This window comes from Gordionus sp. m RMFG-2023, chromosome 3 (genome assembly GCF_954871325.1).
Source record: "Gordionus sp. m RMFG-2023 chromosome 3, tfGorSpeb1-WG-v2, whole genome shotgun sequence".
NCBI classification, from domain to species: domain Eukaryota; kingdom Metazoa; phylum Nematomorpha; class Gordioida; order Chordodea; family Parachordodidae; genus Gordionus; species Gordionus sp. m RMFG-2023.
Genome location: NC_088777.1, coordinates 7,764,380 through 7,790,383, shown reverse-complemented (window position 1 = coordinate 7,790,383; position 26,004 = coordinate 7,764,380). Strand labels below are relative to the sequence as shown.

At 27.6% G+C, this 26,004-nt stretch overlaps 1 protein-coding gene across 2 annotated transcripts; it reads left to right on the top strand.

Annotated features, from left to right (window-relative positions):
* The first annotated feature begins 1,459 nt into the window (after nt 1–1,459).
* LOC135927484 (endoplasmic reticulum transmembrane helix translocase-like) lies at nt 1,460–26,004 on the top strand. 2 transcript variants are annotated; one of them, XM_065463488.1, is made up of 24 exons: nt 1,460–1,736; nt 1,777–1,866; nt 1,907–2,112; nt 2,157–2,276; nt 2,568–2,676; nt 4,561–4,630; nt 5,190–5,287; nt 12,395–12,530; nt 12,824–13,021; nt 13,171–13,308; nt 13,736–13,870; nt 13,970–14,233; nt 15,708–15,901; nt 17,637–17,894; nt 17,951–18,071; nt 18,213–18,526; nt 18,689–18,785; nt 18,933–19,168; nt 19,546–19,666; nt 19,908–20,104; nt 21,118–21,260; nt 24,695–24,806; nt 25,070–25,213; nt 25,788–26,004. In XM_065463488.1, the coding sequence occupies exons 1-24, from the start codon at nt 1,473–1,475 to the stop codon at nt 25,875–25,877; spliced, it is 3,855 nt and encodes a 1,284-aa protein (XP_065319560.1). In that variant the 5' UTR covers nt 1,460–1,472; the 3' UTR covers nt 25,878–26,004. The 2 variants fall into 2 exon arrangements, with proteins under 2 accessions (XP_065319560.1, XP_065319561.1); XM_065463489.1 differs by having other exon boundaries at nt 1,655–1,728; nt 25,788–26,002.

Here is a 26,004-nt window from a genome sequence, read left to right as displayed (position 1 = left end):
TAACCTTATTTGATATGTTGATGGAAACTTACGATTATTTTAGCCTGTAACCTTGCTTTTGTTTAAATTGTTTTTGTAATATATATACCTTATTTTTTATAATAATTTTTTAGTTAGTTATTTTTTTAGATTAATGTAACAAATATAATAAAATCTTTTATGATGCCCCGATATATTTATTCACGTACAATGATATATAAAAAAATCTCATATATTTATAAAAAATTAAAAAAAAATTATTTTGGAATTATGTAATAAATTATAAAAACTATTCGATATAAAAGGACACACACAAAGTATAAAAAAAAATTGAATACATAATCATATGACTTCATAATGTCATTGTTTATCTTCATACTAATTTAAATAAAACTTTAAGATAAAAGTTTGCAAATTTTAAATATGGACGAAAAAATTAGTGTATCATCTACCAGGGAGGTATAAGTTAATAACTAGTAGAATATTTAAAAAAAATATTAATATAGATATAATTTTTTAAAAAACTAGGTGCTAATCCAAATTTAGTCAATTCTAAGGCATAATTAGGGCTTTTTTTAAATAGATTAATAAAGTAATTTAAGAAAATTTATGATAAGTATAAAAAGCTATAAAGATTTTTAAAAATATTAAATGTATATATGAATTAAGTTTAAATTCAACTACCTGTTAATTGAAATTTGCAAAATTAATCTAATCTAAATAATTTATATTATAAGAAATTAGGTAATATTTTATCAAGTAACTATTAAGGTTTTATCAAATATATATTTTTATTACTAATTATACCATCTTATAATAATGATAGAAATCATATTCAAGAATCAACAAATTTGTGAAAATAAAATACAAGAAAAATGTATATATACACGATATATTCGTTATTAACTTTATATTTTAACTCGGTCATTGCTTGTTACATCCTTATAAAATTTATCAATTCGCTATGCCTTATCTATCATCTCCCGGTTAGTATTGTTAAACGGCTCGATTTGAGCCGATTTTTAAAACGGCTAACTCAATATTATAGCCAGAAAAGGTTTATGCAAGATTAAAGATTTTGGTCATAAATAGCACAAAGATTTATATATTTATTAGCAAAGTCTCAAGGCTTAAGCAATATTTTTCTGGCTAAAATATTGAGTTAGCCGTTTTTAAAAATTGGTTCAAATCGAGCCGTTTAACAATTACCCCCGACCTTATCACTACCATTTGGTGTAAAATTATAATTTCCTTCAATGTAAATGATTATGCTGGCCCTAATATGAAATATTAAATATAACTAATTTCACTTACTCCTCAAAATAAAACACTAATCATGTATTTAAAATAAAATGGTCACGCTTTTAATTCTATATTTGTAATGATAAATTCTATAGCTTCAAATTTATAGGGGCCATTTTGACGGCCATTTTAGCTTATTTGCCCTTAATCTTTATTAATAAATAGTAGTGTTAGTAAATCCATACCTAGAGATGACTAAATCATTAATTTCTAAGGATGATGAAAATATTAAAAATATATTATTATACATATATAAGCCTCCTTTATATTATGGATATGTAGGACCTTTTCTTTGTATTTATGTTTTGTTTGCCTTTATATGGATGAAATTTGGAATTAAACAAAATTATGAGTTGGGGCTTATAATATATGTCATCATATTACTTATCAATTTATTAACATTCTTATTTTGTATGTGGTCTGTAGACATCAGGTCATCCTTATTATGTACTCAAGTATTATGCTATTAATAATTGAAATTAAAACACTATTAAGGTGAAAAATCCATATGAAGCACAATATGCCAAAGTTATGCCAATCTCAAATACTGGTGCTTGTGAAATGGTTAAAATAAACCATAAAAAAGTTTTTACAATAAAAAGATAACTTTTAAAAAAATTTTAAGTTAAATATAAATTTTAGTATGTGGATAGAGTATCAAAAAGTCAAATATATATTTGATGATGACAAGCAAATTTTTCAACCAATTAAATATCCAATATATGAACAATATAATTATTATCATAATTATAAGGGTTTAACAGATGATTTTAAGGGTTTAATAGATAATAATTATATCAATATCATGGAACATGTTTATGGATTAAATAAGTTCATAATAATTTAAATTTATTTAATTAAAATTTACAAATTAGAATGAATATAGAAATTCCTGATTTTATGGAATTGATGAAAGATAGATCAACATCCCCTTTCTTTGTGTTTCAAGTATTATGTGTTTGTTTGTGGTCTTTATATGACCAATTTTATTATAGGTTAATAATTTTATATTTCAACTATCATCAAACTATTTCTAAATTGTTACTTATTTTTATTTGAATTAAAACAAAATTGGTAGAATTACTATTTTTATGCTCATTTTAGATAGAAATTACTTTTCTCTTTTGCTATTGGGAATTATAAAAAAGATGAGCCCTATTAAGTTTTAATAAGGCTAGTATAGTGGCTTTTATTTATAATTTAAGAAAGGAAGTCCCAAATATTTTTTTAAATACTACTTTTTAAAAATATTTATGAATTTATATATACTTAAAATACAAATAAAGTTTGTTCACTTTACTCATGCTAGTGGTATTTGAAGCTACACTTGTTAAACAACAACTCAAAAATATGTCCGAAATACGCAAAATGGGAAACAAAAGTTTCATAATCAATGTACAGAAATCTTATATACTAATTAAAATATTTTCTAGCTTTTATATTTTTTACATTTAACGTTTTTACAGGAACAATATTTCCTGCATTTAGTTTTTACTCTAATTGGTGTTAAATATTCTCCTTTTTGTGAATCCCCCCTCCCCCATTTTACCAATCTGGAACTGGAATAAAGATTAATACTAAGACCTTTTCTAGTTATTCAGAATCGATTTTTTCAACTATTTACCCTACGATTTAATGAATTTCCTCCATATTTAGAATACGTGCCCTGTTAATTTCTGACAATTTTGCCGTTTTTTTATATTTTTCTGTATAAAAAATAATTTAAATCAAGAATTAGTTCAAATCAGTGTGCAAAATTTTTCTTAAATTTACAGGATAGGTACTTTCTATTATTTGCTGAAATTCATTTTAGGTTAAAATCAGCTGTTTAAATTTTTAAAAATCACCCTCCTTGGCAAACAGATAATACCTAACGAATTATTCCGATATTCGATTCTTATTTTTGTAGGTATATTCCAAATTCATTTAAAGCGTTTAAATCGCTCCTCGAGATAAAAAAAAAATTGAGATTTTTATAAACAAGATTTTTTTCAAATACTTTTTATCGGATATCCGGCCGGTTTTTCGTGCTTTTTATAATATCGATTATTGGCCAATATTATTAAATTTACCGATTAGATCTAATAAAATGGCGTCATAATTAAAAAAAAAGTTTATTGATATTTTAAAGAAAATATTTATTTTTAAAAAAAACGTGTTATAAAGTAAAATCTGTCAAATTTCTGCCTATTGGGGGTGGGACCTAAGATTTTTGCCCAAATGAGACAGCTGCCCAATTTATCAAGAATGATTGCAACGATTTTTACTATATAAATCATTATTTACATACTTTACTTTTACATTTGCATTGATAAATAAATGATAATTTTATTAAAATTTGATAAAATAGGAGAAATTTTTTTAAATGGCATATGTTATGGTATAATTTTTAAAAAAATAAATACGTAAGAACAAAAAATCGAAAATATCGGATCGGTAATCGGCCGATATAAATTTTATATAGGCAATATTGTATCGGATCGATCTCCAAAAAGTGGGATCTGTACACCCCTCAAACAGAATTTTTCTAGCAATTTTACCTTAAAATTTTAAATCCAAAAAATTTTGGGATAAATTTTTTGTGATTTTCATGGATAAAAAAAGACTATCGTGATAATGTCACAAATTTTTTTTTGATCTTTAAAATAAAATAACCTCGAATTTGTTCTTAATTTCTAAATTATTTTAGATTTTTTTTAAAAAAAAAAAAGGTTCCCGTTCCTGTAAAACTTCAAAAAAAATATATCTTATCCTTTCAGTTCTTAGGCCGTGTCCTATCTCGACTTAATTATAGTTCTCTATTCTATCCAGAATAGCAGTCTGGACCTGCAAACTTACTCGTCCGCATAACGTTTAAAAATTATTTTTGTTGGTTGGTTTGGCTCCTTATTTATTTTATCTTAATATATCGCTCATTTTCGACCCGAAAACACCCACCCATCATCCCCCCTTTCGATATTTCGAATTCTGAATAAAAAGATGATCTAGTAGTACTCAGCTTTAAGTTTTACTTGTTCCAAGGGTTATTAGAAACTAACTATTAAGACAGTTGAAAAGAAATTTAAACAATCATGCAAATTTTGAACAGTGCCAATATAAATCAGTTGTAATTATTCAGTTCCTGGAATTATTCAGTGCCGATTTTAGATTTGACCGGTTTCTCGGATTTAAAAGCCGGTATTAGATTTGATCGGTTTCCGGTACCACGCTCTGTCTTAAAATATAAAGGGTTTTATTTTATGATTATGTGAAAGAATTTTATGTTTTTTTTTACCACAGGTATACCGAAATAAAAGGTGGCGCTTAATGTCCTCCGAAAATCTTTTACCCGGTGACATATGCTCCATAAGTAAAAAAAATTATTTATTTTTTTCCATTACGTTATTTATTTGTTATAATATTTCTTCATCTATTTCTTTATAGCCTTAATTTTCTCCTTTCTAATAAATATATTAACCCCCCCCCACTCCACCTCCATTCTTCCGAGATCAATTTTGAACTATTCTAATTTATAAAAAAATTATTTGATTATAAGTTGGTCTTTTTAAAGATACGCATTTCATTATAGATTACTAAAATAAATTGACTTTCATTTTGTGATGTTAAAAAGCCCGAAACGGCCCGATTAAGATTTTAGCTACAATAATATTATGTGGCATTATGTGGACATTTGGCAGATAGATGTCCTAGCAATTCTGCCAGCTATGAGCAAAATCTTTAGGCTTACATAATGATATTTTGAAAAACGAATCTGGCTTTAACAACACTACTTTCATTCATTCTTTCTTTTATTTTCTTTATTTTAAAAAAATTGATAACTTATTAGTTAACGTAGGAAAGCGCATTATAACACTAAAGTCCCGATAAATTTCCCCTTTTTTTAATCATTTGTTTGTTTTATTTTATAGCGAGAAATAAGGTTGTCCCATGTGACGTGCTGCTTCTCAAGGGAACTTGCATAGTGGATGAATCGATGTTAACGGGTGAATCAGTGCCCCAACCTAAAGTAGGTTTCTAATATAATTATGGCTGTGCCGATATTAAATATCGGATCGGATCGGCACCGATATTTAGTGTTTTCAGAAAATATCGGATCGGGTCGATACCTGTTAAAAATTTATCCGATCCGATATTTTTACTTTTTTTGTTATTTTATGTTATATATATTTATATATTTATTTTACATTATTTTTATAATATTTCAATAGATTTTTATTTATTTTTTAAAACGATGGAAATGCACAACACCAACTAAATTTTATTTATTTAAATGGGAAATCAAAGAGAAACTAGTACAAATAAAATGATTGAAATCGATAGTTATGTAGATGATCTGTCATACTTGAAAGAAATCAAGGTTAAAAGAATCAGAAGATATAATATTTCATATTTTATCTAGCATTCCATTTGTTTGGGTGGTATCTGATTATTTTTCAAACCCAACAAGAGGTTGGGTTTGTATGAAAAACCCACTAATTTAATAATGCTAGTTTTATATCTGTGTTTATTTAGATAACTCTAATAACATTGATATTATATCCCCTTTGGAACCACTTGACTATTGGTGAATTAATACTGAAAAGTATCCAACTTTGTCAAAACTTGCTTGTAAATTTTTGGCGCCTCTTGCAACAAGTGTCCCATTTGAGTCTATCTACAATACGGCAGTGGATATAGATAGTCCACATCTTAGAAGCTTATTTCCAAAAAATCTAAAAGCTCTCATATTTATTTTAAAAAATCTAACATATTATAATTTTATATATTAAATATTACAATTTTATAAATCATATCAACATATATATATATGTTGTATTCCATATCAAATCAACTGAAGATTCAACCCGACCCTCTTCGATTTTTTTTAAAATTTGCATGATGGTAGTATATACACTAACTAGCAATAATATAAAATTTTAATTCTCAACTCAGCTTACTTCATGAGATATGGCCATCTTTAGAAACGCGAAAAGTTCAAAATACACCATATTTCATTTTAAATATCTCAAAAAGTAATCAAGATAAAGGTATAATTTAAACTTTATTAAATAACTCTAGAATAGCCCTTTAATATGATATTCTATGAGTGAATTATGTAGATTATTTTCTTTGCCGGATAAAAAATTATCTCTGTGATCGTCAGAAATATATTTTCATAAAGATTATTTTCTACTTATAATTAATTATCAAATAAAATAATTATCATAAAAATCAAATTCAATTCCAACAGCAACAGCCGTCATTTATATTGATTAATTTTATAAAGCCATTTTTCTAAGAAAATTAAATTATCAATATTCATTATCCAATTTATTTTTAATTTAAAATAATTATATAAAATTAATAGCTATCTTTTATTCCTTACCAAAAAAATTTAAATGTCTAGAAAAGATATTTCTATTCCAGTAAAGTGCTGTAATCCCTTTATAATAAAATCTCATTCAGTACGTTACGATCTTAGAAATGTTTTACAATGGATGATAGAAATGAATTCTAGCTTATCAATTAATCAAAAAATTTGTAGCTCTTGCCGGAAAAAAAAAATATTCAACAAATCTGATCTGACCTTTTACTTCTACGATCCCGATCACATTACCTTCTATTTCTAACTTACCTTCTACCTCAACTATTAATGAAACATTTAGCGATTCTGAACCTGATCAACCATGCAATAATCCCGACTCTTATACAGATTTTAATACTTCAATTTCAACTTTAAATAAAACTTTGCCATTTTTAGGGGAGACACCTATTAAAAAGAAAAGGTTAAATGAAAAAAAATATCCTGTAAATAAATTTTTGAAAATTCAGGGAAAAATTAAAAAAGTTTTTAAAATAAATCTACAGGATCAAGCAAAAAAAGATGAAGCCGAAATCATAAATCAACTGAAAGAAAAATTTGCTACAAGTTCTCGCAATGAAAAAATACAAATTTTAACAGTTTTACCAAAATCTTGGACTCTTGATAAAATTGAAAAGGAATTTTCAACCACAAATTTTATGACCCGGACAGCTAAACAATTAGTTGAAGAAAAGGGTGTTTTGTCAAACCCAAATATCATAACACCAAGTAGAATAATTCCGGATGACATTGCAAATAAAGTAATAGAATTTTATAATTCTGACGAAAACAGCAGACTTATGCCAGGTATGAATAATTTTATATCAATGAAAGTTAATGGAAAAAATGAAAGTCAAACGTTATTTTAATTCATTAGATAATTTAATGTATGATATTATTTAATTTAATATGTTTATAACAATATTAATTTTCCATTTGATATTCATGTAATATAAATAATTAGCTAAATAAAGTTATAAATATTTTTACAATTATTTTCTCTCTAAAATAAATCGCTAAACTTATATGTTAAATATGACATAATGTCTACTAGTGGGCTCACAGTCCGAAACATTTATAAAAAAAATATAATCTGCCCGATCATAAAGGAATTTTCTTTTTATTTGTTTCGTAAATTACTATATATTTGGTATAATTTAGGATTTAAGCCATACTATTTATATTTAAAGCGTAATAACTATTGGCCCAGTAATGGTCCCAATCTAAAATTTTGTACAAATATTAAGAAGTATAATGTCTATTTGTAAAAAAAATTTGAAAGAAAAAAAAAGAGCAATTTTTATTTTATAGCTATTTCCGGTTTTCTATTTCCGATTTTTGGTAATAGACTTAATAAAATAATTTTTATATCATATTAAAGGGCTATTTTAAAGCTATTTAATAAAATTTAAATCATGCCTTCAGCTTAATTACTTTTTGAGATATTTAAAATTAAATATACTGTATTTTGGAATTTTCGCGTTTCTAAAGATGGCCATATCTCATGAAGTAAGCCGATTTGAAAAGTAAAATTTTACATTTTTATTAGTTAGAGTATATATTACCAACATACACATTTTTAAAAAAATTGAAGGGGGTCGGGTTGAGAATCGACTTTTTTTGGTTGATTTAATATGGAATACAACATATATATTATTCAAAATAAAATGGATACATTATTAAATATATATATATTTTTTTATCTATATAATATAATTTTTTTAAAAAAAATTTAAAAATTATAGTCTTTGTAGAATTAAAAATATTAAAATTAAATTAAATGCATAATTCGATTTTTTGCATAGAAAATATGGATTTTTTAATTACATTTGGTTCAAAGTTGGGACGTAAATATAAATATCGAATCAGTGAAAAATATGTGGATCGGCACAGCCATAGATTTAATGCATTTATTTACTTACATATTATATGCCTTCTAATATTTTCTTTCTTTTTTTCCCCCATTTATTTATGTTTATCTTTTACTGCTTTCTTTCTTCATTGTTTTTAATCCTGCTTATAGTCTAATATTAATTTTTTTTGCTTGCGGAAAAATAAATTTTCCTTCAGCTCTTTCATTCACTTAGATACAGCAAATATACCGCACCTTTTTTTTAAAGTATGAACACTGGTAGTATCACTCATGGGCCATTCCATGTCAAATCAATCAAAAAAGGCCGGCCGACCCCTTTTAAAATTGTTAAGAATTTCTGGAATTATATAGATAGGTAAATAAATGAGAAAACCGTTTATTAGCACACCTGGTTCGAGATATATGGGCAGAAAAGTGCAAAAAATAGCCACTTTGGAATCTGTAAAATTTTTAAAATGCTTATATCTCAAAAACTATTTATAATAAAACAATATATAATATACCAAATTGTAGGTTAAAAAAATAATAAAAATTGGCGCCAATATGAGTCTTTAACTTCCGGTTTACCTATATTGCTTTACGTCTATTTTTAAGCAAAAAAGAGTTTGTTTTCGGAAAAAATATTTTGCTTTTTATTTAGACACCTTTTATAATATATACTATGTCAAAACCTTGGCGACGCTATCGATTCCTCGGCATTTTTAGCAAAAATTGAAGAAAAAATAGATTGCGCTAATGGTTGAAAAATATTATTCTTAAGGAAAATGAAAATATTGATACGTTTATAAAAAATATGATAAAATTTCCCATATCTGCTCTCCCCCCTACCATCCTTAAAAGTTTTACATTTTTTAGATCTCTACTTTGATACTATAGCGAATGACTTATTAACTCGATAATGTATAACAGCTGCAGTAAAAACGAATATTTTATTAGACATATTATATATAGATTATATTTTACTAGTATATTATTTTACAAAATAAACTGTTTAAAAAGATCTCTCTTTCTGCGTAATATTTTTAACTTGTCCGTTCAGATTAATTTTAAATAATTCAACCCGTCTGCAGCTTATTATTTTAGGGATTTGGAGAGTGCAAAAACATATATTCTAGGTGCAGATCAATTAATTTTATTCTATATCACAATGGACGTACCAAATATTAAAATGTTACAATCCATTTAATCTACAGAGACATGCTTTTTATCGCAAGAATCTAAAAAAGATTCTACCCTGGATGACCCAAAGAAATTTAGTATGTTAATATGCTCTTCATGTCGGCAAAATTAGCAAACATTCCTTATACTTCAAATGAATGTAGATATTGATTCTCCCCTTCATATAATTAATCAAGAGGCTATTCATAATATTAATATATCCCTACAATCAAATGGGGAATCTCTCATTAAAAGAAAACGCTTATGTGAAAAGAAATATTCGTAGAAAAAAATATCTAGAGTAAAAAAAAATTTAACGACTAAAATTATACCATTATCTTCATCAAATTATGAAAACTTCGATGAAATTATAGAAACCTTAACAATTTATCACAACTGTCGATTACAAATAAATATATAGATTATTAACATTATTACCATCAAATTGGACAGTAAGAAAAATTGTAAAAGAATTTTAATATTTCATATATGGCGAAAATCAAAAGGTTTAATAAAAGAAAAAGGGTTTTTTTTCAACACCGAATCCTAAACCCGGCGCTTTGCTGTTGTCAAAACCTTTATAGCAATGATGAATATAGTAGATCGATGCCTGGGAAAAGGGATTTTGTTTTTATAATAAAAAATGGTGAAAAGATTCAAGTCCAAAAAAGATATTTTAATTAATTTACGAGAGCTTATATCTTAAATTCAAAGGTATTCATTCAAATATTAAAATTAGACTAACTAAATTTTGTTTCAAATATATGTGAAATTATGGAATGAATATGATTATATCTATATTTCTATATATTAATAAAAATAAATATTAAAAAAATTACATGAAAGATATTTATTATTGGAAATTTGTTTCATTATTAAGTGTTTAATGGGCATTTTCCCACTTTGCCCCTCAGTTTAATTAGTATATTTAATAGAAATTCAAAATTTTTTAGTATAAAAAGTGAAAATATCCGGTTATTGATAAGTTAGCTGCAACATTTTAACCATAATCCGTAATTTCATAAAGCGCCCTCTATCTTTTTCTTTGATTTTTGGAGTCGATAGCGTCGCCAAGGTTTTGACATCGTATATATAATTAGCAAAGGTGTCTAAATAAAAAGCAATAAATAAATTTCGAAAACAAACTCCCTTTTTTGCTTGAAAACACAGGTAATGCAAAATAGATAAACCGGAAGTTAACAGCTCAAATTGGCGCCAATTTTTATTGTTTTTTGATAGCTCTTTAGAGATTATTTTTACCTACAATTTGATATATTAATATATTTTTTTACCATAAATAGTTTTGAAGATATAAGCATTTTGAAAATTTTACAGATTCCAAAGTGGAACTTTTTTGCACCTTTGAGCCCCTATATCTCGAGAACTAGGTGTGCTAGCGAGTTAAATAAACGGCTTTCTCATTTTTTTTTACCTATATAAATAATTCCAGAAATTTTTAACAATTTTAAAAGGGGTCGGCCGAATCATGATTGATTTAACGTGGAATGACCCTCATATAACCAATTTTCTTTCCAGATAATTTATTTTATTTATAAATATATTTTAAAATGTAAAGTATAGTCAAGTATAAATTTTGAAATGCTTATTTAGACGTAACTAGCATGATATCTTTCAAGAGTTATTCGCTTATCCTCAATCTTTACGTTGAAAGATTGAATTTCAAATGTGAAAAGGATGGGTTGCAGGAGCAGCTAATAAGGTTTTGAATAAAATATATAAATCAGGGGGCTGCAGCGTACCAGACTCCAAAAAATGCAAAATATTTTCCTCCTAATCCAAAAATCGCTAAATCTATTAATTATCGTTACATTTCTCTGCAATCGTTGGCCTTTTTTTTAAGTATTTGCTCCTCCCTTTCTTTAAGTTGTATCAATTTCTCTAAATCATCTTATACAATAACTTCATCTGAATTATTATCATCAGATGAAATGAGAGTGGGTATGGTTTTAATCGCACTCTATAAATTAGCAAGATGCCTATTTGCACAAATCTTATAATTATCTTTGAATAATATCAATACCTTTTATATTTTAATAAATTAAAAATATTAAAAAATCTCATTTAAATTATTAATTTTTCTATTTACAATTGTACAAATATCTTAACATATGATTTTAAATATGAAATTCACTGAACCCGAGATCAAAAAATTTTCGGGTTTGGTTAGGGTTTTTAGAAATTTAAAAAAAGGTTCGGTTCATTCCGCAAATTTTTTTTAAAAACCCGGGTTTTTAACTTCAGATTTGGCTCGAACCCCTGCTTTTTAGGCTGTTTAGTCGAAATTTTTTAAAAATTAATTTTTATATAAAAAACAGAATCCTGCTGGCTCACTTCATGAATACATAAAAATATTGCCGGGCTAAAAAATATGTAAAATTTCAAACCAAGGCTGAGCCCTAAATATTTAAAAATAATATATATATATAAATTCAGCCTAACACTTATAAGTAGTGATAGATAAGATTTCTCTTGAACTTTAAGCGATATAAACCAGATACCTGCAGAGGTACCATTTGCACAGCTCTACCCGGATTTTTTTTAAAAAATTTTTCGCCTCGGTTCGACGTTTTAATTTTCAGGCCCGGCCCGGATATTTTTTAAAAAATGTCTTCAAGCCCGGCCCGGTCCGTGATATATACTCATTGACTAGCTTTTTATTTGGTTTTTTTTTAAAAACATAAATATAATTAAAATTTTAATAAAAAATATGTCATGCAAAGGAATCTATAGAAAATGAGAATGGCGATCAGATTTTGGATCTATCCAGCGAGGACTCCAAACTGAGGGTACTGTATGGTGGGACTCACGTGATACAAACCCTTACGCCCCCCAATAAAAATAAAAGTGGATGGAAAAGTTTATTTTTTTTCACATATAAGTACTTATGATAATATACTATTATATCATGTTAAGTAGCATTTTAAGATTATTAGTGTTATTTTAGTCTTTTGCTTTATATCTTCGCTTGAGAATTGAAGTGCTCTACCGATATTTTCTAAATTTTCTAATTAAGCTAATTTAACTTTAACCCTAACAAAGAAATAAATAAATAAAGGAAGGCTTTCTTTACACCCTCCTCCCCCTTGCCCCTATTTTCTTCATTTTATTTTGTTTATTCTTTTATTATTATTTTTTATTCAATCTTGCAGGTCCCGATAACGGTTGCTTGGTACACGTTTTAAGAACCGGATTCTCAACTAGCCAAGGTAAGCTATTGAGTACTATTTTAGGAGGGGTCAAGCTTAGGGGCGGGTTTGTCGGGGGATCGGAAAATTGGGAGACTTGTTGTTTCATTGGACTTTTGCTCGTTTTCGCTATAGCCGCTTCAATATACGTGTGGATTCAAGGTAAATAGGAAAGATATATTTGCATAGATTAGAACGAGATTTCTTGGAACCGAGTCAAATATAAGAACTTGGAATCAATAAGATAAGGAAATATGACGAAAATTAGAAGAAAATAATTCAGGCCAATTAAAAAGTAAATTATATTCCAGGTACCTTAGACCCAGCTCGAAATAGATACAAGCTTCTTTTGGAATGCGTTTTGATAATTACTTCGGTTGTACCACCTGAATTACCTATCGAACTTTCCTTAGCCATTAACTCCTCCCTTCTGGCCTTGTCAAAATTGAGTTTAGTTAATTGTTCTTATATATATACAATTTTTAAAAAAATATATAATTAAGAACTCTATTACAATCATCATTTCTCGATGAAAGGAATGCTAGATAGATTGATTGATAGATAGATAGATATAGATAGATAGATATAGATAGATAGAATAGATAGATAGATGGATAGATAGATAGATAGATAGATAGATAGATAGATAGATAGATAGATAGATAGATAGATAGATAGATAGATAGATAGATAGATAGATATAGATAGATAGATATAGATAGATAGAATAGATAGATAGATGGATAGATAGATAGATAGATAGATAGATAGATAGATAGATAGATAGATAGATAGATAGATAGATAGATAGATAGATAGATAGATAGAATAAAAGAAAGAAATAAATAAATAAATAAAATTTTTAATCATGTATAGGCATATTTTGTACCGAGCCATTTAGAATTCCTTTTGCCGGTAAACTTGATGTCTGTTGTTTTGACAAGACTGGAACCTTGACAACCGATGATTTTGTTATAGATGGCGTTGTAGAATATATTTCTGATAAAGAAAGTAATGTGTTTTTTTTAATTTTTTGTATTTTTCACTTAAAAATATAATCTAATTAAAGGAAATGAAAATTTATTTAAAACTATTTTTTAAACGAATCAGATGATGGAACTCAAGGTGGTGCCATAATGACCCAAAAATTTGGCGATAACAGTCTTGTTCCTCTTGAGGAATGCAGCAGAATAACTAAGATGGTTCTAGGTACTTGTCATTCTTTAATTAATTTGCCTAGAGGGGAACAAGATGATCAGCTAGAATCGGGACCTAGATTACCACGCACTCATGGATTGACCTGGGATATCAATATCATAGGGGATCCTTTGGAAAAGGCAATTTTGCAGGAATTGGGGTGGAATTTGACTAAAAGTTTGGAGAATTCAAAGAATTTTACCTGCATTTAATACTAACCTGAACTGCGATTCATTCATTAAAGAGTTACATATATTAAAATCCGCCATTGAAAAGATATTTAGACGAAACCTTCAATGGTCTCTACTACAGCCAATGACATTGACTACAGCTGACTTCAATATATGTGCACTTTTTATGAATGAATCGCCGGCTTGGATTAAAAATTAATCTCATTGTTTTTAAATATGTAAAATAATTATACTTTACGAGGTAAGATGCTGTCTATAATATTCTTAAGAATAAGTAAAATAGGGGAAAGTAATGTTAAGCCACTAATTCTTATATTAAAATGATAAATTTAAATTAATAGACGCCATATTTAAATTATATATAAACTTAATTCTAATCCAAAGATGTATTCCGAGTAAAATAAAACAAATAAACCATATTATTAAATTTCACAGTTTTAAAATTCCTATTTTTTTTTATTACCTTAGCTAAATTCAAAACATGTAACAGAGGTTTGCAATAAGAGCATAAACTGACCGCCCATTTTATTAAAAAATTTTATATAGCGCGCCATTTTGTTAAAAAAAAATTTATAAAATTATTATAAATTTGCATGGTGTTTTTTTTGGCTCGTCTCCATATTAAATATCTAATCGGGACCGATATCTAGCATTTTTAAAATAAATCGGACCTTGCCGATATTTTTAAAAAAGCCGATTCGATTTAATCTGATATTTTATATTTTTTTAATGTATCTTTATTTTATATATAATTTCATATGAATAATAAATTCGTAAAAATTAACTGAAATTTGAATTTATTTGTAATGTTTAATATAAATAAAAAAAATGGAATTGTTTTGTTATATCTGGTAAACAAGAAAAGGTTTTAAAATATCTAACAAGTCACATTAAGCTGGTGTTGTTATACGGATTGGATATAGCCGATATTTTTTGAAAAACGGATAACTCAATGTTTTATCCGATAAGTAAATTATCCAAGCTTGGGATTTGCCCACAGTTGGCAGAAAGGTTTAGACATCTAACATCAATATTTCGAGGCTTGCATAAATATGTTAATGGCCATTTTTAAATATTATCTAAATCGAACATTCAAGCCATAAACATTGCCAATATTTTAAATGAGATAATTAACTTTTTGAGAATTGAGTAGTGTGGAAGCTAGCTTTTTTTTGAATAGAAAATATTAATTTTTTTTTTATGACATTGAATTTAAAATGAATGGCAAATAAAATCAATTTAAGTATCGATTATCGGATCGGTTTTTAATAATATCGAATGAAATCTGTTAACCGACACAGCCCTGATAAAATAAGTTCCACATGCACATTTCGGCACATGAAATAACAAATTCAGCTGCCCCAAAGACCATGTTTAAAATGTAACTTTTCTTTAAAGAAATGAAATGAAGAAAAAAAGAAGATGAAAAAATTTTAAACATTTGCACCCATTTTTTTTAGACGATGTAGTGATTGGAGTAAACAAGACCGTTCATGAATTAACATGGTCACCTCTCAAAATATTGCACAGATTTCACTTCCTTAGTGCTCTGAAACGAATGTCGGTCATTATCAGTTACAAGGACATGTTCAATGTGAACAAGTTCATTTACCAGGTGGTCATTAAAGGAGCTCCGGAAGTGCTTAAACCTATGGTTTTTTTTCAAATTCATATCGAAAAATTCTTATATTTCTGATGAAGAGGGGGGGAATGGAATAATATATACCTTTTTTTAAAAAAAACATAATATCGACAGAATAAGGATTTGAATTAAAGGCATTTTATTATTAATCATAATTTTAATAAGTAGTTTGCCAAATATTTTAATATAAAAATCTATATATAATGGGAGAAAGTATCGTAACTAGATGCATTAAGTAATTTTTTATACTACTCCCTGTACGTCAACATGTGTTTTTTTCAGCAATTCCAACTTTTAAATCAATTTTTGACAGCTTTTTTTTAAGATTTAAAAATCTGTTTATACCGGAAATGGATTGTAGCATGTTTGGAATACCTATCTCACGAATTGTAGACAAATTTTGCCATAACCTTTGATTCAATTTATAATTTATATGGAAAATCGGTGGGAAAACACTAATATAAATTATATAAAATTCATAGTTTCGTTACAAAATCGTTTGAAAATAGGGTGGGTACTCCAAACATAATGGAATACATTTATTGTAGAACCTGATTTTTAAAGTTAAAAAAATAACAACATTGCCTCCAACATAAACATTGTAGATTTAAGAAAAATGGGTAGCATAGTTTTATTAATCTAATTTTTGTAATATTTTTTTTTAAAAAAAACGTCTATCCCAAATTTCAACGATTATAAATTGAATAATACGTGTCATTGGGGTGGGAATAATTTTCTTAGAGTGACGGTTTCCAATGACATATAATAATACCTATCTGTCGATGCTTTCATAATAATGCATTTGAAAGCGTCTTTGAATGCAAGTCAGCTGGGCCGGCCATTTTGGTAACCCATGTAGTAATTATTCTCATGTTAAAATCTACTATTAAATCAGCTTGCTTCCTTATTATCACGACGATCAGGCAATTCTTTAATAAAGTTTGCATCAGACATAGGAATAAATTGGCCTCGTTTAAATTTTTTAATAATGATATGTTATGGGTAATCAAAATGGCGTTCCCAACTATTTGATGTACACTTTTAAAGAAATAGTCAGTCTAGCTATTATTATATGTCATTGGGTGTCATGATTTGGTTTTTTTATTAATTTTTTTCTTTTTCCATGCGCAATAATTTTTGGCTGATATCAATGTACGTGGATAGGTCGATTCGTTTATTTTAAGCTTTTAACTTGGTTAAAAAATAATAAGTTTTTGAGTCGATCACGATTTTCTTTTACCATAATGGAAGAGCCGATTAATCCAATTCTCAAAGTTCTTAATTTTCATAGTTTCTATTTGGTTGGTTGTTATTTTGCTCTTTCATTCGGAATAGTAGTCATCAGTAAGGTAAATTCCATGATTTTTTTAGGCAGATGGAAATCGGAAATAAACCGATACGAATTTATAAATCGAAAGGGACCGAGTTATAACCGGTATTGAACTAACCGGTTTTACAATTTAAAACTAAAAACCGGAAATTGTACCGCTATGCTTTCAACAGCCCGATAAATAGTAATGAAAGAAAATATTTTCTTTTTAGCCATTTGTTTTCATATATCATCAATATATTATACATATGAATGCGTGTATGAACTAAATAAAGTTAAGTGTCTTCTTTAAATCGATTCACTTTTGCGTGACTGGCATTTCAGATTTTTTTTTACAGTTAGTAAAGGTGCTTACTCATTTTATAACCAACCATTCGATTAAAATTAAATGGCCAAAAAAAATAAATTAAAATCAAGTTTATCAACGCACCTGAGGATTACGACCAAACATACCTAAAATTCGCTAACAAAGGCGGAAGAGTTCTTGCCTTGGGCAGCCGCATATTGCCTGCGGAGCTTTTCGATACCGGAAAATCTAGTAACGCGACTAAATTCGAACTAAACCAGGATACCTTCGAAAAGGAATTGATTTTCAGGGGTTTTTTGATTGTGTCTTGCCCTCTTAAAGCCAGCACAGGAAAAGCCATTAACGAATTGATACATTCTAATCATAAAGTAAAATTGATTCAAAAATGAAGAATAATGGACAGTATTTTGTAAAAAAAAAATAGATCGTAATGATAACAGGTGATAACCATTTGACGGCCTGCCATGTTGGTCACGAATTAGGGATTGTATCGTCAAAACAAATTTACATGTTACAAATACCCGCTTTCGATACTGCAATGGACGGTAGCGAAAAAAATTATATAAAATTTTTGTAGTTGACGTTAAGATCCACCTAAAAAAAAATTATCATAAAGAATAGAATTTGCGAAATATATTACAATTATTTCTAGTGAAAAATTTAATTTTAATTTTTTTTAATGAAAGGGTATGATTTATTAACATGGAAACCACTGCATAATTCCAATCCTAACCACATACTTCGTTTATGCCCTAGAAAATTAACATTCCAATCCTTGCACCAAATTCACCCCAGTTCTGAATCAAATCGCCGAGCGCAATATGATTCACTCAATGAAATAAAGGATAACAGAATAGATTTATGCCTAACGGGACAATCCTTTGAATGGCTCCTTTCTTATGTTTCTTCGATTGACAAAAACAAAGACCTGAGTAATAAGCTGATGGATTTTATCTTGCTTAAGACCAAGATTTTTTCCAGGTTTACGCCCACCCAAAAGGTAAACATATTTTTTAGCAAATATTAATTCGGAATTATAAAGAGAAGGAAAGTTTTTGGCCTGATTTATTTTTCCACTTTAAAAATAACTTAATTTTCCTCTTTTATCAGTTTTAGATTTTTACATATTTACGACAATTTATTGGGTAATAATAATATATAGGAAGCAGTGATCTCATCATACAACAGATCAGGCAAAGTTACTCTTATGTGCGGAGATGGAACCAACGATGTAGGAGCACTTAAGCACGCCCATATAGGTAAGAGGGTAATATTTTTATGTAAAATAAAAACAATTTTATATGACAAAAAAAATTAAAATAAAGGAAGCGAAAGAAATGAATGAAAATAATAATAAAGAAAGGAATAAATAAATCACAATACATTTTCGCATAAATATAACTCAGGTGTCTCCATATTATCTCACGGTGGTTCATTAGACGAGATCGAACTTGATAAAAATCTTCACAAAAATCCCAAAGTTACACCAAATTGTAATAGCAACACTACCATGTCGAAAAAAAATTTACTCGAGAAAAGGATAAAAAATGCTAAATTCAGTTCATCGCCAATCAATAATTCTAGCATCGATACTTCTATCACATCTGCTAATACTCTTCTGAACAAGAAATTGGAGGCTAAAGTAAACCAATTTGATTTATAATACTTCCTAAAAGGAGAAAGTCAAAAAGTTTGATTAAGGGTTAAGTGAGTGTTGGAAACCAAGGAAATTATAAATAATCGTTAAGTTTGAATTTCATCTTCAATTGGAATAAATTAGACCGTAGCGCTGTCTTTAGAGAGTATATAAATATTTGTGTTAAAAAAATTCTTAAAAACTAAAAGAAATAACGATCTTATTTTAGCCATTTTGTATTAGCTATTTTAAGCCGTTACTTCCTAGTAATGCACCTATTTCTCACTAATGAAAATATATTTGTCTTGTGAGAGATTTAATTCTCTCTAACTAAGTGGCCATAGATCCCTTTTTTAATGAGGTATTTAATTTAATTTTTTAAGAAAAAACTTGCAAAACTTTTGCAAGACATTGAGAAAGAAGGCATGGATCCGGATATCGTTAAGCTCGGCGACGCGAGCATCGCCGCACCGTTCACCTCCAAAAATTCTTCCATCCAATGCGGTATATATAATACATTATGGAACGAGAGAAATTACCCCATTTATAAAAATGAAAATTAATAAACTACTTGAACCTAGGGGCTTTATGGTGAGGGGTATATTGGTCTATTTTAAACCCCTCGATGACGATGATTTAGTTTAGTGACATATCCAGCAGCTTCATAAAAGGGGGGGGGGGGTTAACGGGATTTTTTTAGATCAAAATGGCTATATAATTTCATTATTTTTTTAAAAAAAATTAGTTTGTCACATAATAAAGCAAGGACGATGCACATTAGTTACTACCCTGCAAATGTACACCATTTTAGCTCTTAACTCTTTGATCTTAGCGTATTCCCAGAGCGTGCTATACCTACAGGGCGTTAAATTTAGCGATACTCAAGCCACCATACAGGGTCTTCTACTAGCCATTTGCTTTCTTTCCATATCCAGATCTAAAGTTATTGTTTTTAATAATTTAAGAAACTTACTTACAATTATAAATTGTTTATGTAGATAAAGTAAAGTTTTTAAAAACAAATTTGAAAGATTTAAGGGATCTTTTCTTAAAGAAAGTAAAAGAAGGAAACAAACAAACACCAAGATGAGTAAAATGAACAAATTCTTTCAAAAAAAATGATAAAATATACTCAAATTTTTTTAAAATTAATTAGCTAATTTGTATATTAGCTGTAACTTATATATAAACTAGTTGGAATTTGTTTACTGGAAATTTTAAAATGGATTCTGGTTCCTTGAAATTTGTAAAATGGTCTCAAATTTGACATGGTCCAGGAAAAAAAAATGTAAATTATTAAATAAAAACGAGAATTAATTAGTGCTTAAACATTTCAAAAAAAATCATAATAATTTTATAAGCCTATGAAATACAACAATCTGAAATAAATTTTTAACAGGATACTTATAGTTATATTATATAAAATTATAAATATTACAATCAAATATCTCTTTTAAATTTGAACTTGAAAATTTTGAAACTTTTATTATACTTTTTGGACACAATTTGGTAAGGATAGAATTAGTTTATTTAATTTAGGATGTAAAGTATTTATTAATATATTTGGGTTATGGTAATTTTAATTCATTTTAATTCTGAATTTACAGAATCAGATTGATGATGATGAAACATAACACAACATCCATGCTTACCCTAATCTATAACATAAATGATAATATTCAAATTAATAAACTTATACTATAGGACAGAAATAGTGGCTGGTTAAAAAAAATCAAATGTGATAAAGGAAACAGCTGAACCCGGATTAATATTAAATTAATTATTTATAAATGAATAAAGATAAAAAGATTTTCTAAAATTGAACGAACTTAAAACGAATGCGTTCGTCAAAATATTTTTTTTTTCAAAAAATATCAACTTCGTTCATTAAAGCGTTCGTTTGTAAATTTGAAATATTTAATAATAACTAAAATATTTTAAATTAATATCATCAGCCCTTAAAGCGTTTATCAATCGAAAAGCCTTTACCTAACATATTCAATATCTGCACTCTCTCTACCATATTCTCTCAATTCTTCGTGCATTTCTATTGCTTGATATTCCTATTCGATTCGGCCGTTAAACTCTCGCCTCCCAAGTATCATACTTTAATACTTAATTTTACCGATCTGGCATTATGCATCAGCTGTTCCAGCATTCGTTGATATCGATTATTTTATCACTTTCGTTATATTGTATTGCCCCGCTTTTAGAATTGAAGTCTATTTTTTTTTAAATTTAGAAATAGAAAAAAAAAATTTAAACTTGCATTTTTTGCAATCACCCTTATTGGTGTAAGTGTTACTGTTAACCTTAATTTTTTTTAAAAAATCTTTGGTAGTGTTCTAGCTTTGGTCCGCTCAATATAGCATAGTCAAATTTTTGTATAAAAAACTGAGTTGCATCTCTAAGTTTGACTCAACTTGAAGATAGAGACAAAAATAATTAACAACTGGCTATACGTTTTGGAGTTGGCCAAAGTTAAGATGATTTTAACAATACCATTTATATAGTAGTTCTTTTTATCTAGGGAAAAATTATTATATACGTTTTTAACCCGTTGTTAAATTATAATATGGTAGATGGACCATATCCGAAAATCGGCTGGCAAAATTTTAGTTCAATTTTCAAAGTTATATAATTTAAAAATAGTAAAATTCAAGAGAAATATTTGGGGTAAGAGGTAAATATCAAAAGTAGAAATCTGTTGTCAGATCCACACGAAATCGAAAAATCTACTGATTTTTTCTCTGATTCATTCCTTTCCGTGCGGGCCAATAATGGTTTAACTTAATCGTTAGAATGCTTATACTGTTTTTTGTTAAAATGGCACTTCTCTTCCTATAACGTATTTTAAACTTAAATTATTATTTCCTATGCTTTTATGCAGAGGACAGTATCTGTTTTTTTTTAAATTTTAGACTACTTCTAGATCGGATATCGGCTAAAGAGTCGGGCAACTTAAGAAAAATATTTTTTCGAGTCGGGCCAGGCAATTTGTGCAAGATATTTTTAAACTTTAAATTCGTGGACTAGGATAACTATTATGGCTGGACAGCAAATATTACGGGCTGGGCCTAAAAAAAATTTTTTTTAACAAACTTGGGGCATGCTGATTTCTGTTCTAAATATTAATTTTAATTTAAATTAATCTCACATACCGGAAGAAGATTCTATGGATTTTTTTTAATAGTATCATACTCGATGCTGATAGAGGCACAAGTCATAATTTTGTTTTAATTTTTATTTAATTTTTTTTTAATTAAATGAATATAAACTTACCTAAAACAACGCTAAGGTTTTGAAATTGTTGAAAATAGGGGGAGACCGGGTTATATGGCAGGCAATCTTGCTTTTTTTCGTTGAAATTTTATTTTAAGGGATTGAACTAATATTATAGCATTGGATAGCCTCATCGTTATACTAGTATGTAAATTTTTAAAAGCGGGATTCTTACACTAGTACGATGGGTGCTATTTAGACTTAAGTTAAAGTCGTTTTTTTTTACTGTTTACCAACGACCCTTTATATTTCAATTCACTTAAATGGTAAAAACAAAATTGTCAGAAATTTATTATGGCATCTCTATATAATGAATTACAATAGAATAAAACGTATTAAGATTTGCGTAGTGTACAATTATGCAAAGTTATTCAATAAAAAGCGCGAAGATTAGATGCAACGTGCTTATTGTCTTCAATTTCCCGCATTCTAATTATGTCAGGAATGATCATATGCGTACAATCATTATGAATACTTATTTTAAAAATATTTATAACTCATATTAATTACATAGTTTCAAATCTGATCTAATTCTACTTGATTTCGCAGAATTTAAAAAAAAATGGCTTTCGGTTCCTAAATTTTACACAGTTCAATTTTCCTATTCCAAAGTCTGTTAAAAGTAATGTTTAAAAAATTTTCAAGAAATGCGAACAACAAATGAATCCTCTAAAATGAGAGTGATGAATGTATAGCATCGAATCTTTTTAGTTTTCTATGTGTTTATTTTAAAAATTCTAGATAACGTCTAATTATTATCTTTATATGATATTAAAGAATCGTTTTATTTTGAATAGCGAAACTAGATATTTCTACATGGTATAGTATATAGCCTATCTGAATCGAGCACCTGATTTAGGGTAAGTAATATATTTTAAACATGGGTTTTATATTATTTTAATAAAAAAAAATTATCGTTCTTTAGCAAATTGCCATAATTATGACTCGCGGCATATATCAATACTTGCACTTTATTAGAACCGGTTCCTGGAAATTTTTTTTTTAAAAAAAAATAGGTTTTGGTTGCATATCAAAATCTATAATTAATTATATCATTTAGAATGAAAATTTTGTATTTCTGTGGTTTAAATTTAATATATTACCATTTCACCCCGATTTTGATATCTTTCTCGAGGTAATTTGTAAATGGTAATGGATGAAAAACCCCGTTTTTTTAATTTATCTAATATATCGTTAATTTTTTTTAAATAAAACAAAAAAATTGATAAAAATTTTAGTTATAAAATTTATTTCTTATTTTTGAAAATAAACTCCATGGTTTGTGGAACATTTTCGCTCAACTCTTGGCGAAATATTTTATAATATTTTTGCATGTTTTAGAAAAAATAAAATTTTAATAGTGTTTTTTTTAATATAAAAAATGGCTAGATTTTAAAAAATATTTCATTGTTCCCTCAATATTGGTGGCATTGTTTTATTTTCCCACCATTTTTTTACAGGGACCCGGAGTAAACCATAACCGTAACCGAACCGACATAATTATTTTTTGTAGGTAAAAAGAACCTTTATAAAAAAAGGGTTAAACTGGTTCAATTTTATATTTTAGAAATGAAAATAATTTGAATATCCAGAATTATATACTTGCTCTTAAAGTACTGGCGGTTCCCGCAACGCAAGTTTCTGTAGAAAGGGCCTTTTCGGGGCTAAAATTTGTGTTATCGTCACGACGAACAAAAAGGAATCCATTTATAATAGAAAATATATTACTTATACGTTCAAATAATATATTTAAAAATGAGTTATTTTGAATCTTATATATTTTTTTTATATATATAATTCATAGATGCTTATAATAAAAATAAATTAGAAGATGGTGCTGCTTCAATAAAAGAAAAATTTCTAACCGTAATGAACCTTTATAATTAGCTGAACCGAACCTTTATAAAAAAAATTCTTAAGAACCGTAACCAAAACGTAACCATTATAATTTCTTACATACTGAACCTTAACCAAACTGAACCGTTATAAATAACGGTTCGGGTCCCTGGTTTTTTATATAATTTTTTGGTGTTTTTTTTTCTTCCCTAGTAAGTAATTATTCCTGAATGGTGCCCACACTATAAACGATAATTTATTTTGTTGTCTGAAGATGAGGCTATCCAGAAAAATTATTATTTTATCTTAAAAGAGGAAACCATCTAGCCATATAATCCCGGTCTCTCCTGTACATCTTTTCTTTCCTACTGATCAAAAATTAAAATATTTAAATTTTATTATATTAACACTCAGAGAAGCGATATTCGTCGATTTGGAAGCTGATTTCAAACCTAATCTCATTAATACAACGGTCTACATAATTTCTCTAACTTTGCAGGTCTCCACGTTCGTCATTAATTATCGGGTAAAATTAAAATTTTACACTAATTTTTTTTTTAATAAGTAGCCATATAACGTTAACTCTCTCGGTTACTATTTTCTAAAGTAACGTGCTTTGTATCTAAATAGTATGAATACGTCCAAACTCAAACGCGACTAGCAATTACTCTGTTTAATTTTATATATTTTTTTTCCAATCTATTAAGTTATCGTTTATTGCTTACATAATGAATCAATCAGCTTTGGACATTGCATTATTTCATATAAAAAATTTTTCGCCTTCATCAGGGTAAGCCATTCATGGAAAGCATGTACGAAAATAAAGCCTTGTTGTACTCACTCATCATTCCCCTCTTATGCACGCTTTGCTTAACCTTAAACATATTTCCGGCATTTACAGCGTATTTAGAAATTGTGGAATTGCCATCTGAAGTAAAAATATTATTATTTTTTATAGTTTATTTAATGTCGGGTTTAAAGCAGTTATAATCACCAAGGAGGCGGTATCTCTACTATTTACATTATACAAACTCTATAAGAGAGCATGGAACGACCATACCGTAAGTTACAAAATTCTAGGCTGGCCTAGCCCTTAAAAATATTTTGCGCGTTTGTCCGTAAAGTTTTAACCCGCGGTTTTGCAGATCTCTAATATACAATATATGATTTTTATCAATATTTTGACCCCATCCCACTATGCTCCCTGGTGTCTTTACCCTGCTTGGATAAAGATATTAGGAAATAAATTTCATAGTTGAATTAGCCATGTTATGTAGGGTTTCTTTTATGTATAATCTTAGCTTAAATTATTTCTTGATTTTTATGTATAATATTCTCAATTGCAAAAAAAACGAAATTCCTATTTACTAATAAATAATATCGAATTTTTTTCTGCCAAATAACACGGAGAATATTTTTTTCCCCATAAAATTAACGAATAATTTATTCTTAAGCCTGATTATACATCTTAACATTTTAACCTGATATTTTTTTTTATATAATTCAGTTCAAGTACGTGGTTCTTAGAATCTTGTTCCTGGACATTGCTGCATCTTACACTGTGAATTATGTTCTTCAAAAGTTATTCTGCAAATGAAGAATGTTTTATATTTTTTTAAACTTGATTAATTTGTATGATCCCATTTAGTCCAATTATTTATATATGTTTTTATTTAAAAAAATATGTTATGTCAAATTTTATTATGGGTAAATATAATATAATA

What these genes read in the sequence shown, in the direction of transcription:
- LOC135927484 (XM_065463488.1), top strand. Translation starts at nt 1,473, where the DNA reads ATGACTAAATCATTAATTTCTAAGGATGATGAAAATATTAAAAATATA. An exon ending in AATCAGTGCCCCAACCTAAA is followed by an intron (nt 5,288 to 12,394) that starts GTAGGTTTCTAA and finishes TGTCATGCAAAG; the next exon opens with GAATCTATAGAAAATGAGAA. An exon ending in GGGGTGGAATTTGACTAAAA is followed by an intron (nt 14,234 to 15,707) that starts GTTTGGAGAATT and finishes CATTTTTTTTAG; the next exon opens with ACGATGTAGTGATTGGAGTA.